The sequence below is a fragment of the Rhinolophus sinicus genome, linkage group LG01 (assembly GCF_036562045.2).
Source record: "Rhinolophus sinicus isolate RSC01 linkage group LG01, ASM3656204v1, whole genome shotgun sequence".
Classification (NCBI taxonomy): domain Eukaryota; kingdom Metazoa; phylum Chordata; class Mammalia; order Chiroptera; family Rhinolophidae; genus Rhinolophus; species Rhinolophus sinicus.
In genome coordinates, this window is record NC_133751.1 from 48,540,404 (window position 1) to 48,558,680 (window position 18,277).

Consider the following 18,277-nt stretch of genomic DNA (forward strand, 5'->3'; position numbering starts at 1 on the left):
ATCTCAGTGTGTTTACTGTCTGTATTTGGAAAAATAAAAATCTGGCAATTCTACGCTCGTCTTTCAAACGATTAAAAGAAAAAAAGTATTGGTTGCAAACTCCGGAAGACTGAATCAATTGCTCTTTCTGGGATTGCTGAAGGTAGGTTCACTTTTTTAAAGGCTAGATTAATTCATTAACGTAGGGCTGGAGGAGGGTTTAGGATTGGAGGAGGGTTTAGGGCTGGAGGAGGGTTTAGGGCTGGAGGAGGGTTTCTCCACTCATCTCAAGGACTGATAATAATTGGTCTGAGTTCCTCCTCGGATGTTCCCACTCTCCTGTTCCTGAAGACGTTAATCACACATTAAGTCCCTGTGAGACAGTGTATCTCTGGCCCTTTAAATGAGGGCGTGGTGTAGAGGGGCGGGCCGCCCAGGGGAGACAAGAGTGAAAGCTGGAAGCGGAAGCGTGGCCACTAGTGGTAGATACTGCGCGTGCGTGAGGCTGAAGGGGGGGCGGGGTCACGTGGGCCGGGCGTCCTGGGCTGGAATCGCTACAATCGCAGGTAAAGAGTGTCTCTAGAATGGGCCAGTGGGATGGGGACAGTAGTGAGGGGCTTTACTCCCAGCGGGAAGAGAACGCGCGCCAGATCCCTGAGCCTCGGCCCTTTTCCCCGCGCGACAGCAGCGCGGCCTCGGGGTGGCTGATCGAGCTGCCGGCGACTGGCTAACTGGACCAGGGCCCACCGGCCGGGCGGGGTTGACTCTGGGGCGGAGGGGTGTGCCCAGCTTTTGGGCTGCGACTGGGTCGGGCAGTTTCCACTTGTTGATTATAATTGAGTGGGAGGCTGGGACTGGTGCACCCTCTCCTCCTGATTGTGAGACTAGCGGGCAGGTGATAACCCATATACCCAGGACGGAACAGGTGTGCAGCCCACCTTTTGGGCCTGGGGCACCGGTGAGGTAGGCTCCGCCATCCCTCGAGGACTGGGATGAGTTTGCTCCCCAAGTGTGAGGCCGAAGCTTACTTAGCTGGGGTGCCCACCTCTTAGGATTGGTGCGCACTCAGTGACGCTGGTTCCAGTTTCTCTGCCTGCAAGGTGTGCCCCAGAGTGAGGGCAGCAGGAGGATAGGTGGGTCTCTAAAGTTCGAGGCCACTCCTGGGTCCTGGTTAGTTCTCCTAAGTGTGGTGCCTGGGGAAGGAGGGAAACAGCAGTCTAAACTGTTTAGCTGCGTTTCAAAGGAGGTTAGGATAGGATGGAAGTAGGATCAGCGAGAGGCTCCGTGGTCATGGGTTATCAAGAACACTTGGGAAGCCTCCAAGTCGGCAGGCCTCCTCCACACCTTCCTAATATTAGACTAATATTAGAATGGACAGAAAGGCTTGTGTCCTCTGCATTGCCCACCCTCCAACACACTTTCCTCAGCTCCTCACGCCCCCGCCCCGCAATACCCCAAGCAAAACAAACATGGATGTTAAGTTGTGGCACCAATTCTACTCCAGGTGTCTGTGACTGGGAGATAATTACATGTCAGCTGTGTGTGTGTTTGAAGTCTATCTAATACAAATGGGGACGGAGTATCTACACATGTTTGTGTAAGATATGGGTTTGCTCATGGTTAAATTTAAGCAGAGACTAGATACTGAATCCTCTGGCAATAGCTGGTTTGTTCCATAGAATGCAGAAGAAAGACAAATGGGAAATTCTGGTTGAATTATTGGGCTTCATATGTTAAAGAGACATAGTTATATGTGAGAAAATTCATTCCAGAGCTCTAAGAGAATAATATGTTGAGTATCCTGTATATATTTCCTTTGTAGTTGGATCAGCATCAACAGATGGATGTTTTCTGTCTTCCAGAATATTGGGACAGCTTGATGATTTTTAATTGTATCTCACTCTTTTCATAAGCATTTCAACCACTGTGACACCACATGTCGGCTATGTATGTGAATGAAAAGGAAGGCCTTTTGAACTTAATGATGTCTGTTTAACTTTTGATCTTTTTTATAGTTTTCACATGGGTTAGATAGCATCTTTTCTTGACCCACAGCTTCTGGTGTGATCTGTGTATATTTGTAAGATCAAACTGTTCTATTCTTAACTGAATCTTGAATTATTGTTTGAATTATCTTCATTCTGTATACCAGCCCCCGTGTTACATCTTCTAAGCTTCCAAGCATCCAGAGTAAAGAGAAAACTCCTACCTTCAGTGTTGATGCGTACAAAACCTGGGGAAGGACACTGATTGGCCACATTGGACACAAGAATATTGTGTGCTTATTCTTCTGGCTAGGTAGATAGGTATTTGTTTGGCAGCACCACCAAAATTACATGGTGGGAGTGGGGGAGGAGCAGTTTTCCAGAGGAAAGGTGGAGAAGGTGAGGGATGTTTTAACAGTAATCAAATTTGTTTTTCCCTCTGCAGTTCAGCAAGAAGCTTCCTCTGCTCTTTGGGGAAAAAAAAATCTTTTGTGACTCATGACACCTAAGACAAATTGAGGTGACAATTCAATTAATTGGTAGTTAATTAGGATGGGTGGGAAGGCCACCATCTACTCAGCTTACAACTGAATGGAATCCTATTTTCTGTGTATTTAACTTAGAAAAATTCACCCATACCAGCTCAGTGGAGAAGAGGGAATATATTTCAGCTACACATGGCCCATGTGCTTCTTAGAGGAGTTCTCTGAGGTTGGGGTGGATCTTGGACGGAGATTCTTATAATAGTGGGGACTTCTTACAAGCTGGAAAGAAGTGATGATTTTTCTTTTTCATTCATTTTCCTTATTGCCTCATACACATTGATATAAAGCTGGTGAATAGTATTAAAGTTTATACATAATACAGGTATTTGTAAACTTCGTTCTTATTATTTTGTATTTCTTGTAGGGGATTTAGATTTTGTTTTCTAGAATGGGGCTATCAGAGAGTTGTGTCTGGCAATTCATAGTAGTAACCGCACCATGCATAGGTAGGTTTCAGGCACTCTTTTTTTGAAAATGTCATTTATTTATTTTAATTAAATTTTATTGGGGACACTGGTTAACATAAGTTTCAAGTGTACAATTCTATAATACATCATCTGTATATTATATTGTGTGATCACCACCCATAGTTCTAGTCGCCCTCGGTCACCATATAGTGTTTGGTCCCTTTTAAGCTTTTCATCCTCCCCTCCACCCCTTTCTCCTTTAGTAATCACCCTTCTGTTGTCTGGGTCTCTGAGTTTGTTTGTTGCTTTCTGTTTTATATCCCATATATGAGTGAAATATGGTTCTCAACTTTTTCTGTCTGACTTATTTCGCTTCGCTCCAAAATATGCATTAGAGCTGATGGTCCGGATAGGTGTTATTTTCGGGGAAACACGGTAGCCATTCTAACATTGGTTGTGTGTATCTCATTTTGGTTTTGATTTGTATTTCCCTAATAGCTAGTGAAGTCGAGCATCTTTTTATATATCTGTTGGCCATTTGTATGTCATCTTGGGAAAAATATCTAGGTCCTCTGCCCAGTTTTTAAAAGGATTGTTTGTTTCTTTGTTGAGTTTTATGAGTTCTTCATATTTTTGGATATTAGCCCCTTATCAGAGTTATTGTTTGCAAATATCTTCTTTGATTCTGTTGGTTGCTTTTTTGTTTTGTTGAAGGTTTCTTTTGCTGTGCAGAAGTTTTTGAATTTGATATAATCCCATTCATTTATTTTTGCTTTTACTTCCCTTACCTTTGGGGTCAAGTTCATAAAATCCCCCCTGAGACCAAGGTCCATAGTTTAGTACCTGTGTTTTCTTCTATGTATTTTATTGTTTCAGGTCTCATATTTAAGTCTTCAATCCATTTTGAGTTAATTTTTGTGTATGGTGTGAAATAGCAGTGTAGTTTCATTCTTTTGCATGTGGTTTTCCAACTTTCCCAGCACTATTTATTGAAGAGCCTTCTTCTCTCCATTGTATATTTTTGGCTCCTTTGTCAGAAATTAGTTGCCCATATACATGTAGGTTTATTTCTGGGCTCTCAATTCTGTTCCATTGGTTTCTGTATCTGTTTTTCTGCCAATACCATACTGGTTTGATTATTTTGGTTTTGTAGTATAATTTGAAGTCAGGGAGTGTGATACCTCTGGCTTTATTCTTTTTTTTTTTCAGGCTTGCTTTGGCTACTTGGAGTCTCCCGTGGTTCCATACAAACTTGATGATTTTTTTTGCTCTACTTCTTTGAAAAATGTCATTGGGATTTTGATGGGGATTGCATTAAATCTGTATATTGCTTCAGGTAATATGACCATTTAAATTAAATTGATTTTTCCAATCCATGAACATGGAATATCTTTCCATTTCTTTGTGTCTTCTTCAGTTTCTTTCAACAATGTCTTGTAGTTTTCAGTGTGTAACTTCTTCACCTTTAATACCCCAAAATAGAAAGAACTCATACAACTGAACAAGAACAACGAAAAACAATCCTTTAAAAAACTGGGCAGAGGACCTGAAGAAGACATACAAATGGCCAACAGATATATGAAAAGATGCTCAACTTCGCCAACTATAAGGGAAATGCAAATCCAAACCACAATGAGATACCACATCACATTTGTTAGAATGGCTGTTATCAGTTAGACAATAAACATTAAATTTATTCCTAGGTATTTTATTCTTTTGTTGCAAGTGAAAGTGGAGTTGTTTTCTTCATTTTCCTGATATTTTATTGTTAGTATATAGGAACGCAATGGACTTTTGTACATTGATTTTGCATCCTGCAACTTTACTGTAATTGTTTGTTTCTAATTGTGTGTGTGTGTGTGTGGAGTTTTTAAGGTTTTCTGTATATAGAATCATATCATCTGCAAAAAATGACAGTTTTACTTCTTCATTACTGATCTGGATGCCTTTTATTTCTTTCTGTTGCCTGATTACTTTCACTAGAACGTACAGTACTACGTGTTGAATAACAGTAGTGAGAATGGGCATCCGTGTCGTTCCCGATCTTAGAGGAAAAAGCTTTCAGTTTTTCACCATTGAGTATGATTTAGCTGAGGGTTTGTCATATGTAGCCTTTATGTTTAGGTATTTTCCTCCATACCCATTTTATTGAGTGTTTTAATCATAAATGGATGTTGTATCTTGTCAAATGCTTTTTCTGCATCTATTGATATGATCATATGATTTTTATCCTTTATTTTGTTAATGTGGTGTATTACGTTGATCTATTTGTGTATATTGAACCATCTTGCACCCCTGGAATGAACCCCACTTGATCGTGATCTATTGTCTTTTTAATGTATAGTTGTATTAGATTTGCTAGTATTTTGTTTAGAACTTTGTATGTATATTCATCAGTTATATTAACGTGTAATTTTCTTTTTGTGTGTTGTCCTTGCCAGCTTTTGGTATGATGGTAATGTTGACTTCAGAAAATGAGGTAGGAAGAATTACCTCTTCAATTTTTTTGTAAGCGTTTGAGGATAGATAATAAATTTTCTTTGAACATTTGATGGAATTCACTAGTGAAGCCATTTGGTCCTCGGCTTTTATTTTTTGGGAGGTTTTTGATGACTGATTCAATTTTCTTACTGTTGATTGGTCAATTTAGATTTTCCAGTTCTTCATGATTCAGTCTAGGAAGGTTATATATTTCTAAGAACTTGTCCATTTCTTCGAGGTTATCGAATTTGGTGGCGTATATCTTTCATGGTATTCTTGTATTGTCCTTTGTATTTCTTTGGTGTCCATTGTAATTTCTCCTCTTTCATTTCTGATTTTATTTGTCTTTTCTCCTTTTTTCTTAGAGAGTCTAGCCAGAGTTTTGTCAATTTTATTTATCTTTCCAAAGGACCAGCTCTTTGTTGCATTAATCTTTTTCTATTGTCTTTCTGTTCTATCATCATTTAATTCTGCTCTAATTTTTATTATTTCCTTCCTTCTACTGACTTTGGACTTCATTTGTTTTTCTTTTTCTACGGTAGTTGTTTAAGGTGAACTGTTAGATTGTTTATTTGAGATTTTTCTTGTTTTTTGAGGTAGGCCTGTAATGCTTAACTTTTCCTCTTATTACCACTTACTGCATTCCCAAATTTTTGATGCATTTTATTGTCGTTCTCATTTGTCTCTATGTATCTTTTGATCTTTTATTTCTTCTTTGACCAGTTGTTGGTCAATAACATGTTGTTTAATCTCCAGATATTTGTGGTTTTTCCAGCTTTCCTTTTGCAGTTGATTTCCAGTTTCAAAGCATTGTGGTTAGAGAATATGCTTGGTATGATTTCAGTCTTCTTAAATTTGTTGAGGATAGTTTTATGTCCTCAACATATGACCTATCTTTGATAACGTTCCGTGTCAAGCACTATTCCTTTCCCTCACTTTTCTTTTTAACATTTGTTGTTCTGTATGTACTTCCTAAGTTTTAAATGATCACTTTTCTCGTTTAGACATTTACCAAGGGAAGAGAAAAAGAAACAGCATTTGGGGCATTTTCATAGTGGCAGCGGTAAGCATTGTGGGCCATAGTTACCTAAATGTGTCTATTCTCAGAAAGAAACTCAGGGATCAAGTAAGCTGCTCATCCCACAATAGTAGCATTGCATCTAATACAAGGTCTATTTCTGAAGTGCATGAGTTAGATGAAACTTGAGAGTACCCTTGAAAAGTACCTTGAAAATTGAGTACCTGCAAAGTACCCAGGGAAGGAGTCATGTTGGAGACTGATGCAGGTTCTCTCAGGAAGTCCAACACAGCCAGGTTTTGCTCCATGTTGGAACAGCATGCTGTTTGTTATTTTGAGCACACGTGCTATTGATTGCTTGTATATGAGGCATACACACTGAGACTGACCAAAAGGGCAGCAGATATCCATGTCCTCTCCCAGGCTCACTCTGAAGCATATAGTTTTGTGCAGTGGTATACATAGCATCCCTGGGTCTGTGTGAATCATTTCTTTTTTTCTCTTTCTCCCTGCTGAAAATAATAGTTGAATTCCTGTAAATTAAATGGATATAGGATACATTTTCACTGTTTTCATCATGGCCTGTAGGCTGAATTAATGTAAAAGAACATGAAACATCTGTAATTTTGGAATTTGTGTCATATTATACATGAGCAAATGTTATTTAAAAAAATCAGTGTTACAGATTAAAACAAATATCACCTAGATGTAAAGAATGAAACTTGCAAGATGGAAGGCTTTTTGGGGTAGAACGACTAACCACATCTTATTTTGAATGACCAGAACTGCTATTTGCGGCTCTGGAAGCCAGTGCTGAAGTGTTGCTTGGCTGCTTACCTAGGGAGGGAAGGATGCCAGGCTGGCTGGCTGGATTGGTAGGTTATGAGCTACTGTGTAATTAGTCATTGGAATACAATGATGAACAAGGCAGATCCGGTCTTTGCTCTCCTGGAACCTGCATTCCAGTACAGGGAAAGGAAGGGTGGTTTACCTACTGAAAAAATGATTGCAATGTGATAAGTGTAATAAAAGAGAACAATGTTGTAGGTGCGTACTAATAGGGAACCTAGTCTAGTTGAGCAGGACATAAAAGGCTTTTTTGAGGAAGCAAAGTTTCAGCTGATATCTGAAGGATGAATATGATCAGCAGTAGTTGATAAGCCTGATTACAAAAAGGTAGAACTCAATCATAACTTGGTTTATTATGGTGTAGATTCCTATATGTTGTGAGACAAATAATATCCTCTGAATATTAACAATTACAGGTAATAAAACTGATATATTTAATTTGCAATACAGGTGTTATTCCTGGCTTCCAGTTTCTGTGTTAATTGATTGAATGTGTACAAAGCTATGCAAGTCAAAGAGCCTAGTGGTGTGGAGTATACAAAGAAGGATGGCCCCATTATCACTGAATAATTGGGGAGAAAAGGCATAGTCACATGGTAAGTTAACTAATGAATCAATATGAGGAAGGTGCCAGGGCACTGTTCTAAAGGATGCATTCCTTCTGGATTCAGAGGGTGCTTGGGGGAAGGAAGATGCCGAGAAGGAAGGAAGGAAGAAAGGAAGGAAGGAAGATAAATGGAGAGGAAAAGGAAAGGGAAGGTGAACTAGCGTGAGCAGACCTGGAGGGCAAGTGGAAGCTATTATTGAAGGACTGAACAGAAATAATAAGTTTAGTTGTAAAGGAAGGTAAAATCAGCTCATGTGATGTCTGGAATCATAGGCTTACAATTTGGAATTTTATCGTGTGGCCATTGGGGAGCTGTTAAAAATTATTCCATTTACCCAAGAAAGATAATAGAAAACGGATAGAAATTAATGCTCTATTATATTTTTCTTCACAAAACAAACTACAAGAAGACAAAACAAAATAAAGAAATGGAAGAAGAGAAATACTTGGATTGGGAAGGTCAGGAACAAATTTGGCATGTAAAATCGTTTCCATATCATGATTTCGTGGTATCTTTCTGGGGATATAATAAACTAAAAACAAACAAACAAAAAACAACCCCGCTTGATTTGATTTCACTGTAATGTGAAAAGTGTCTCATGTGTCACTTTTAGGAGGAAAAGAATGTCAGTGAGTTAAATAGGATTTTGGAACTTGAGAATGTTTGCCAAAGTAAAAAACCTGGCGAAACAGTTCCCCGTTAACCTGGCCTAATTTAGGTCACATTCTAGAGTTAATATTCAGTTGGCCGATGTCATAATGGGGTCATTGCTGTTTATACGGTACATTTCTTTTTAAAAAATGGTCCTTGACTCTATTATTAATTGATTGGGAATAACCTTATTCATTAAGAAGGAGAAAACCTTGGGAACTATAAAGATGTCAGATCATCTTAAGTCACAACTATTAAAATATTAGTTTATCAGCAGTACTCACAAGAGGACAACATCCTGGATAACCATGATTCTGTGACATACATTTCCTGTCAGATTAATGTGATTTCTTTCATTCTGGGAGAGACTGAGAACAATTGACGTAACCTTATTGTTTTGTCTGCAAGTATTGTCTGGCATGGCACCACCTTAAGAACTATAAAAACACTAGATCACCCAATGATTAGGTGAAGAACTAGTTGTAGAATTGTATGTCAAGAGGAAATTACAGTAGTTCATTGCCAGCCTTTGTATGGGGATAGCACTTACGTGATATCTGGAGGCAGTATCTGCATCAAGTGTGTAACATTAAGCACCCTATATTAAGCATTTCATCATTGTTCTGCACGTGGGAATGAAGGGCTTGCTCAATAAATATTTGAACAATACCAAGTGACAAGGGAGGATTTAGTATTTCAGAATGTTGGAGATGTGGACAGAAGTTAATTGAAGTTGGTATATTCGTTTCCTATTATTGCTGTAACAAATTACCATATATTTCATGGCTTAAAACAATGCAGATTTATTATTGTACAGTTCTGTAGTTCACAAGTCCACTGGTCTTACTATCATGTTTCCCCGAAAATAAGACCTAGCTGGACCATCAGCTCTAATGCGTCTTTTGGAGCAAAAATTAATATAAGACCCAGTCTTATATAATATAAAATATAATATAATACCCAGTCTTATATTAAGTTTTGCTCCAAAAGACGCATTAGAGCTGATGGTCTGGCTAGGTCTTATTTTTGGGAAGCACGGTAGGCCGAATTCAGGCTGTGGCCAGGCTGCGGTCCTTCTGGAGGCTCTAGGAGAGAATCCATTTACTTACCTTTTACAGCTTCTAAAGACTGAATTCCTTGGCTCCTGGCACTCTTCCTTCATCTGCAAAGCCTGCAATATAACATCTCTCTGCTTCTGTTGTCACATCCCTTCCTCTGACTTTCTTCTGCCTCCCTCTTCCACTGTTAAAGACCCTTTAATTACATTGGGCCCACCAGATAATCCAGGATAATCTCCCCAACTCAAGATCCGAATTTAATCACATCTGCTAAATCCCTTTTGACATGTAAGTTAACATAGTGACAGGTTCTGGGGATTAGGATGGGCATCGTTGGGCACTATTCTGCCTACCACAGGTGGCTTCGTGCGTGCGTAGCTCACTTTCTAAAAAATGTACAGAAACTGCCCTAGTGAACTCTTCTTTTTTTTAAAAAAAATCCAAGCATGGTGACCTTTTGATGCAGCAGGTCTATTTGGTTTGAAAAAATTTGCTAACATAAAGAACGCAAAAACTGGTGGTAAGTGACAAAAGAGGAAGTTGATGTAAAAAAAAAGGCATAATTTTAGAATGAGTTAGTATATGACAATTATCATAATTAAAAGTTTGTATTAAGTGTGTGTGATGCTTTGCTGGGTGGGGGTTGTCCTAGTCTTAGGTAAAACCCCACTGTTTAGCTCATGAGGAAACTTCTAATATGGTATTAGAAGCATGCCCTTTCAATAAGGTATCCTTCTGATACGCTTAGCAAGGGCTACATCTTTACAAAAGTACTGGGTCTTGTTTCAGGGTCTTTAGAAGAATTTGGAGATCTTGAGGACATTTTAAATGATGATAGCTAATATTTCTTGAAAACCTATTCGGTGTCCAGGCATTATTCTAAATGCTTTCCAATCATTGTGTCATTTATTCCTCACAGTAGCCCTGCAAAGTAGGTAGTTGCATTCCTAGGAGTCAGGACTCTCAATTGTAAGTGACCAAGAAAAGAAAAGCAATAAATTGGGAGAGTGGGGAGAGTATGTTGGCTTATGTAGGCAAACTCCCAGAAGGCTATGGCCAGAGCTAACTTTATAGAAGACTGGAACCTGGGGCTTGAATGATATCAGGACACTCTTTCCTCTTCATGTCTGCATGTGTTTGTGGGATGATTTCATTCTTGCTAGAGAATCTGGACCTAGAATGTTTAGTCTGTTTATAGAGGTTGAGCTCCAGTGACGGAGGCAAAGTAGGTGTTTGGTTGACTTGTGTTGAATAAATGACCTCCTTTTCTGCAGACCAGTATGTGTGTGTGGGGAAGAGGGGGTTGGAGTGTGTGGGTGCTGACCAGCCTTGTTATTCATTGTTTAGAGAACAATGGAAATGGCTCTTCCTCAGCAGTTCCATTTTAGTGAATCCTGGTGAAGGACTCTGGCTATTTTATACGATTTTTATTACTAAGGGATTTTTGATTGACAGCCTCAACAAGAACCACGTGGTTTGAAGGAGCCCTGCCCAGAACAAGAGGTGCTGTTCTGTGTAAACAACACAAATGACCACGAATAGTGCATAGATGTAGAAGTGGAGGGGCTCCCAAAGGGTAGACAGATCGAATCCGATAAAACCCAGATTCAAACCTGTTGTAATTGACTTTTTTTTAAGTTAAATTTATTGGGGTGACATTGGTTAATAAAACTATAGGTTTCAAGTATATAATTCTATAATACATCATCTATATATTGCATTGTGTGTTTACCACTTAAAGTCAAATTTCCTTCTGTCACCATCTTCTACCTCCCCCCTCACCCTCTGGTAACCACTAAACTGTTGTCTGTGTGTATGAGTTTTTGCTTGTGTGTCTTGTTCATTTGTTGCTCTCAGTTTTGTATCCCACATATGAGTGAAATCATATCGTTCTCGACTTTTTCTCTCCAATTTATTTCTCTCAGCGTGATAATCTCAAGATCCATCCATGTTGTTGCAAATGGCAGTATTTCATCTTTTCTTATGGCTGAATAATATTCCACTGTGTATATGTAGCACATCTTCTTTATCCCATCATCTATTAAAGGACACTGGTTGTTTCCAGGTCTTGGACACCGTAAATAAAGCTGCAATGACCATTGGGGTACATGTATTTTTATGGATAAATGTTTCCAGATTTTTTTGGGTAGATATCCAGAAGAGGGACTGCTAGGTCATATGGTAATTCTGTTCTTAATTTTTTGAGCAACCTCCTTACTGTTTTCCATAGTGGTTGCACCAATTTACATTCCCACCAACAGTGTATGAGGGTTCCTTTTTCCCCCCGCAACCTCTCCAACTGTTGTCATTACTTGTTTTGTTGATAATAGTCATTCTAACAGGTGTGAGATGGTATCACATTGTGGTTTTGATTTGAATTTCCCTACTAGCTAGTGAAGTTGAGCATCTTTTTATGTATCTGTTGGCCGTTTGTATGTCTTCTTGGGAGAAGTGTCTGCTAACTACTTTGCCACCATATCGCATCAATCACAGGAGCTCAGTGAGGTGAAGGTTGGAAATGGAGTAGGGCAGCTTGGCAGGATGATGTTCTTTTCTTCAGGGAATGCTTGATCACTTGAAACTTCTTTAGGGTGATATTGGTGTTCACAACTGCTGACCTCTAACTCCAGATAGGAGATATAAAAAGAGCCAGAAAAAATTGTTTTCCTTTCTGAGTTATTTTGGAAAAACAAATGTGCAGAATGAAACATTTTGGGTTATTGACCATTTAAATAAAAGTTTTCTTTTTTCTTTTTTTCTCTGTGATCTTTTACACTATTTAAAAAAATGTATATATAAGAATAAACCTCAATAACTTGTCCTCAAGCATCACTGAATATGAATTAGATTGCATATGTTTGCAAACATTCCTTGATTAATTGTAATCATTTTTGCTAAGCAATACAAATAAGAGTGAACTTAATTAAGAAGCAATTTTTCATGAGCCAATTCAGTCTTCTTTGGAGAAAGGCATATAAATGTAACATTGCTGCATTTGGTTTATTGTAAACGAAGCAATACATTCAGTAACTGAGATTGGAAAGATACTTTCTAATGTTGCCAGACACAGAGTACCCTCAGTTATGTCTTCTAGGAATGTATTTAATAATATGCATTTCATAGAATGGAGGCTTACAATCTGTCTTCAGCAACAAGTGAAAGAAATTAGTCTGTATTTGGTATTATACCAGTTGTACCAGCTACAAAAAAACGGTTTCAACTCTTAAAAAAAATTAGACTTCATGAGTCTAGTGTCTTTAGATATTAATTTCTTTTAGTATAACAAAACTGAAACATCGATGGAAGTGAAATTATAGTACTGAAAAAATGAGCCTAATTAGATAAAATTTTGAGTTTTTAAAAATCTGAAAATTTATATTTTAAAAAACTAATTCTCCACTCCTTTTAAAAAAATTAGTTCTTTCAGCGGCTCAGTGGTTGTCAGCATTGTTTCTGCCTTCACTGAGGAGTAAAAGAAATTGTCAGGTGGAGAGAATTGTTGGTGGGCCTGGTGATTATGCCCTGCCATCCCCCCCCAACCCCACCCCGGCTGTGGGCAGAATGTACTTTGAAAAGGTGTCCCACTGAGAGTTACTGCTAGTTGTTTGGTACTGGGGAAAACACCTCGTCTAGAAAACAAAATGACCTTTGTTTTTATTGTCATTATTATTATGGCATTGTTTTTATTTTCATATTTTTGCTTCATTCTAAACAGGCAGAGCTAAGTAATGGACTTTTTAAAGTTTGGTCACTTGGAGCCTAATTATAACATAAACTGAAAACATTTAAGAGTAAATTTAATCATAAAATTCGTAATTATTTTTTTTCTGAATATATTTTAATTTTCTAGAAATTTTGCGGACAATTGGTTTCTAGAAAATTTTGCAAATAAACTAAATCATCTTTTTGATGTAGCACTGTATCATTTAGAGCTGTGAAATCTACAAAAAGTTTGCATACTTCTTTTTTTAAGTTATTTCAGTTTTCCCTGAAAATGTCCGTGTTTCTCTGTGACTGGCTTTCTTTCTAGAAATCTCTAGTTGGCTGTGGAATTATTTTATCCTGGTGTCATTGTTGTGTACCTTAATAGATCTGAATCCTTAGATTTGCTAGTGTCGTATTAAGTCACTTGGTATCCATTCTGGGCCTCTCTGTCTACACTAGGCTCCCTGACACATCTGTGGTCCTGCGTGGATGCCAACGACAAAATTGTTCTGCATGCTTATCTGCAGGGGAAGGGATCCACACTGAGGCTTGGGAAAGAGGAAGGGGTTAATTGCAGCTTTTGGCACCAATTTACCATCATGCTCTTAGGTACATAAATCTAGTTAGTACCTGGTCTAGTGGCTGAGTGTATCCCAAGTCTGTCACTATCACCAGACTTATGACTCCGGGTGGTGGGTCATTTCCTATACTTCAGAGTTAGATGTTCCACCTTTGTGCTCTCGTAGAAACTCTCCCCCACATCACACACCGTACCCTAGTATTGATTCCTTTTGCCTATAATCAGGTAATTGAGTTTCCACATAAGTCTGACCAAGTAAGTCTTCAGAATGTCCAATTGCGGAAATCTAAACCACATATTATTTTCTTTTTCGAAAAGAGATCATCATTCAGGTCATCATCTAAGGCCAAAAAGAAAAGAAAACAAAACAAACGAAAACTTGCTTGGATTGACTGACTACAGTTATTAAAAGTAAATATGGAAAATGAACCAGACCATGAAAATGTGGAACAGAGCTTCTGTGCCAAGACTACTGAAGAAGGACTGAATAAGTCTTTTAATCTAGAAGCTTCACTTTCAAAATTTTCTAACATAGATCTGGACAAGGAACTGGAATTCAAAAATGATCTGGTAAAAGTTCAACTTTTGTCACGTGATGTTTAAACAAAATATTGGTTAGAGTATACTTTATAACTCAAAAATTGGTCATTTTGCATGGATGTCATACAAAAGGAGTCAATGTACAGCTTTAGATAATGTCACTCTTCATTTGTATAGTTCATTTCAGTTTATGAAATACTTTAATGCGTGTTCTCATTTGAGCTTCACAACACTGAAAATCCATTTTATAAAGGGAGAAACTGAAGTGCAGATTGTAGAACTAGTGGTAGGTTTAGAATTCTTTTTTTAAATTTTTTTTTAAATTGGGGAATATTGGGGAACAGTGTGTTTCTCCAGGGCCCATCAGCTCCAAGACATTGTCCTTCAATCTAGTTGTGGAGGGCACAGCTCAGATCCAAGTCTAGTCGCCATTTTCTATCTTAGTTGCAGGGAGTGCAGCCCACCATCCCATGTGGGAATCGCACCGGCAACCCTGTTGTTCAGAGCTTGCACTCTAACCAACTGAGCCATCTGGCTGCCCCAGATTTAGAATTCTTGTGCAGTGATTTGTTCTCCATTGATTTGTTATTAATAGGTTTTTGTGAATAAACTATTTGTGAATAAATATTCATGAGAATATTTAATGACATTTAATGACCATGAGAACATTTAATTACAAGTTGTTTGACCTAATTATTCTCACCATAATTTATAAAATAACTAAGAAAGGCAATGTCAGACCTTTGTATATTGCTTATGACTTATGTCTCAACTTAGAAAATTAGGGCTTGTCATAAAATGTGCTGTTTGTCATGTCCAAGAAAACAGATGCCAAAGTCCTTCATCAGAAGCTCTCTGGACAGGTTCAATCAGTGCATATTTGTCCTTGATAATCACTGACTACGTGGATAGGAAAGGGACCAATTCTGTAGTCTTTTGACCTGACCTATACTACCAGGGAGTTTTATTGAGTTGGTCGTATGGTCAGTTTGGTAGTATGTTTGTGTCTTAATTGATAGTGGTTCTAATCAATTAAAACACCCTCATGATTATAAGAGGGAAAGCATCATTATGTGAGCATTAATTTCTTTTCTCTATTTAGATTGACGACAAGGAGTTTGATATTCCTCAAGTTGATACTCCTCCGACACTGGAAAGCATACTAAATGAGGTAACTATGTATTAATGATCACTATCTGGTTGTAGCACTGATTTTAATACTTCCGGGTTACCATAATTATAATGTATGTGTCAAGATCTGCACTGGCCAATATGGGAGCCACTAGCCACATGTGGCAATTTAAATTAATTACAATTAAACAAAAATTACAAATTCGCTTCCTCAGTTGTAGAAGGCACATGTTAGGTGCCCAGTCATCCGCCTGGGGCTAGTGGCAACTCTAGTGAACAGCGTAGATACAGAATATTTGTATTGTTGCGGGAAGTTCTGTTGGACAGTGCTGATCTAGACTGAGCTGCTCAAGGGCAGAAGCCATGTCATATTCATCTCTGTGCCCAGTACAACGGCTCATACTTGGTAGATTTTTAAAAGATGTTCTATGAAGTGAGTTGAAATACGAAGTGCATGTCACTTTTAAGATTTATATTGTTTTGATAACGTCGGTGATAGTCAAAGAGCTCATCCTTTGATACTAAAGAGCATCTTCAACCTTGTAATGTGCCTCATCACCCTGCTGTATAAAGAAAACGGAACCTCCATAGTTTATCTTATGAGTGCCATCTCTGTTAAAGACTTTTTCTGAGTTTTCCAATGATATCGTTCTTTTCTGTGTTAGCGATCACACAGGCTTGAGGAAGGGCTTGGTGGAGGTACACATGGGGGAAGTGTGCTGGTTTTATGTGCCCTGCCTCTGCTGACAGTTCTTCAACTCAATTTTCTTGATCTTTTAAAAACTTGCTTAAGACTCACCTTGGAGGTTTTAGCTTCTAATTTGAGAAATATTTTTTAATGCATAAATCTATTTCAGATCCAGAGTTGTGTTTTCTAAAAGATAATGATGCAAAGGTACTGCAATAGAAAGGCCCACTGATCCCATAGCTCCGCATGAGTTGGGCCTTGGTCTTTATTACTGCTTTACCTATGTGTACTACTGTTAGGGTCAGAGCCAACACTTTATAGGATGCAGACTATTTTCTCCGTGAATTGTATCTTTCATTTTTCTCGTATGACTTTTATTTCTATGTGTGTGTGTGTGTGTGTGTGTTTGTGTATATATACGTATACATATATACATATATATACATATATATATATGCACACACATATATATGTATATGTATATATATATTTTGGGGAGGGCGAAGCTCACACTGGCCCATGCGGGGATCAGACCGGCAACCTTGGTGTTATCAGCACCACGCTCTAGCCAACTGAGCTAACTGGCCATCCCTATTTCTGTTTTTTATATCAGTTAATGTTGCTGTGACTTTGAATATATTTTAACTTCAAAAGTATTATGCATGATCTGTGTTAAGACTTAATACATTTTTAATTTTGACAAAGAAGGCTTTGGTCAATGAGAGACTATCCTCTTATAGTGATATTTATTTATTGGTTTCTAACATAGAGGAAATCTTTCTTTTAGAGATGAAGAGATTGATTTTGTTATCATGGTCTTAATCACATCTCATTTCAATTACCTTACTAAGTGGGAAATAAAAATAACCTTACAGGACTGTGTACAAAGCCCTATTTTACATATTTATATAATAAGGGCAAAGAAAATAATGCTCATATGAGTGAGACTGTAGTTCATAATGAAGGGAAACCATCTTTGCACGATTTACTTATCTACTAATAAGAGTAAGTACAATCATTAATGGCTTACTGAGAAGGTAATGCTCTTCTTAGTAGTAATTTGGGTGCCTTGTGTACTTGGGTGATAGTGTTAGATACTGGGATTATAAAGTACTGTATGACTGTCTCTGACTTTGAGAGAGAAATGGGACTGGAAATTAGCAGCCTTCACACTTCAAAGGAGCTAAACAAGTGGATAAGTGAAAGTAAAAATAATTTAAGTTGTAGAACATTATGAAGACTGTAAGGGAGAAAAGGTATTAAAGAAAATGATTTTTAAAAAGAAAAAATGAAAAGGGCAGAAGTAGAAAATGTAAATATGAGGTGTGATAGAAAAATACAGTGAATGTCTGAAAAAAAATGATGACAATAAAAGACACATTGCCATGTATCCCCCTCGAAATACTCCCTCTTACTTCGAACACACTTATCCCATTGTTCTTGCCACTTTCTGAAGCAGTTCTGGAAGTCTTCTTTCATGAGTGTCTTTAATTATGCTGCTGTGGCTGCCTTGATGTCCTGAATCAGTTCAAATGTTTACCTTTCCTGGTCATTTTGATTTTGGGAAAGAGACAGAAGTTGCATGGTGACAGATCCGGTGAATAAGGTGGATGAGGACACACCGTAATGTTTTTATTTGACAGAAATTTCCATACCAGAAGCAATGTGTGACACGGAACCTTTCCATTGTGATCAACAAATAACGGTGAATGCTGCTGCTGAGTGCCATCTGATGGTAAGGCAGGGATCTTCAATATGGGAAGCGGTGCATCAAATCTTAGTAATGTGTGATAAGTTTCAACTTGTTCGGTGTAGTCAGTCGGGTGTGAGCTACGGTTGAGAGAAGGTGTGTTTTAAAGTGGGCTGTAAATCATCTTCCATCATGACAACGCTCCCTGTCACACATCACTTCTGGTATATGGCAATTTCTATCAAATGAAAACATTACAGTGTGTCCTCATCCACCTTATTCCCTGGATCTGGCACCGTGTAACTTCTGGCTCTTCCCCAAAGTCAAAATGATTCAGGACATCGAGGCAGCCATGACAGTGC

General features: G+C 38.2%; 1 protein-coding gene across 4 annotated transcripts in view; it reads left to right on the forward strand.

Moving 5' to 3' along the window:
* Positions 1–457: 457 nt before the first annotated feature.
* Positions 458–18,277, forward strand: part of VPS8 (VPS8 subunit of CORVET complex) — a 242,373-nt gene continuing 224,553 nt past the window's right edge. For 2 of the 4 annotated variants that reach the window (XM_019735832.2, XM_074328957.1), the window contains exons 1-3: positions 458–545; positions 14,185–14,436; positions 15,509–15,577. In XM_019735832.2, coding sequence (XP_019591391.2) covers positions 14,284–14,436; positions 15,509–15,577 — 222 coding nt within the window. In that variant the 5' untranslated portion in view covers positions 458–545; positions 14,185–14,283. Of the gene's footprint in view, positions 546–4,125; positions 4,253–7,723; positions 7,861–14,184; positions 14,437–15,508; positions 15,578–18,277 lie in introns of those variants that run through there. The other 2 variants (XM_074328952.1, XM_074328954.1) reach the window with 2 other exon arrangements.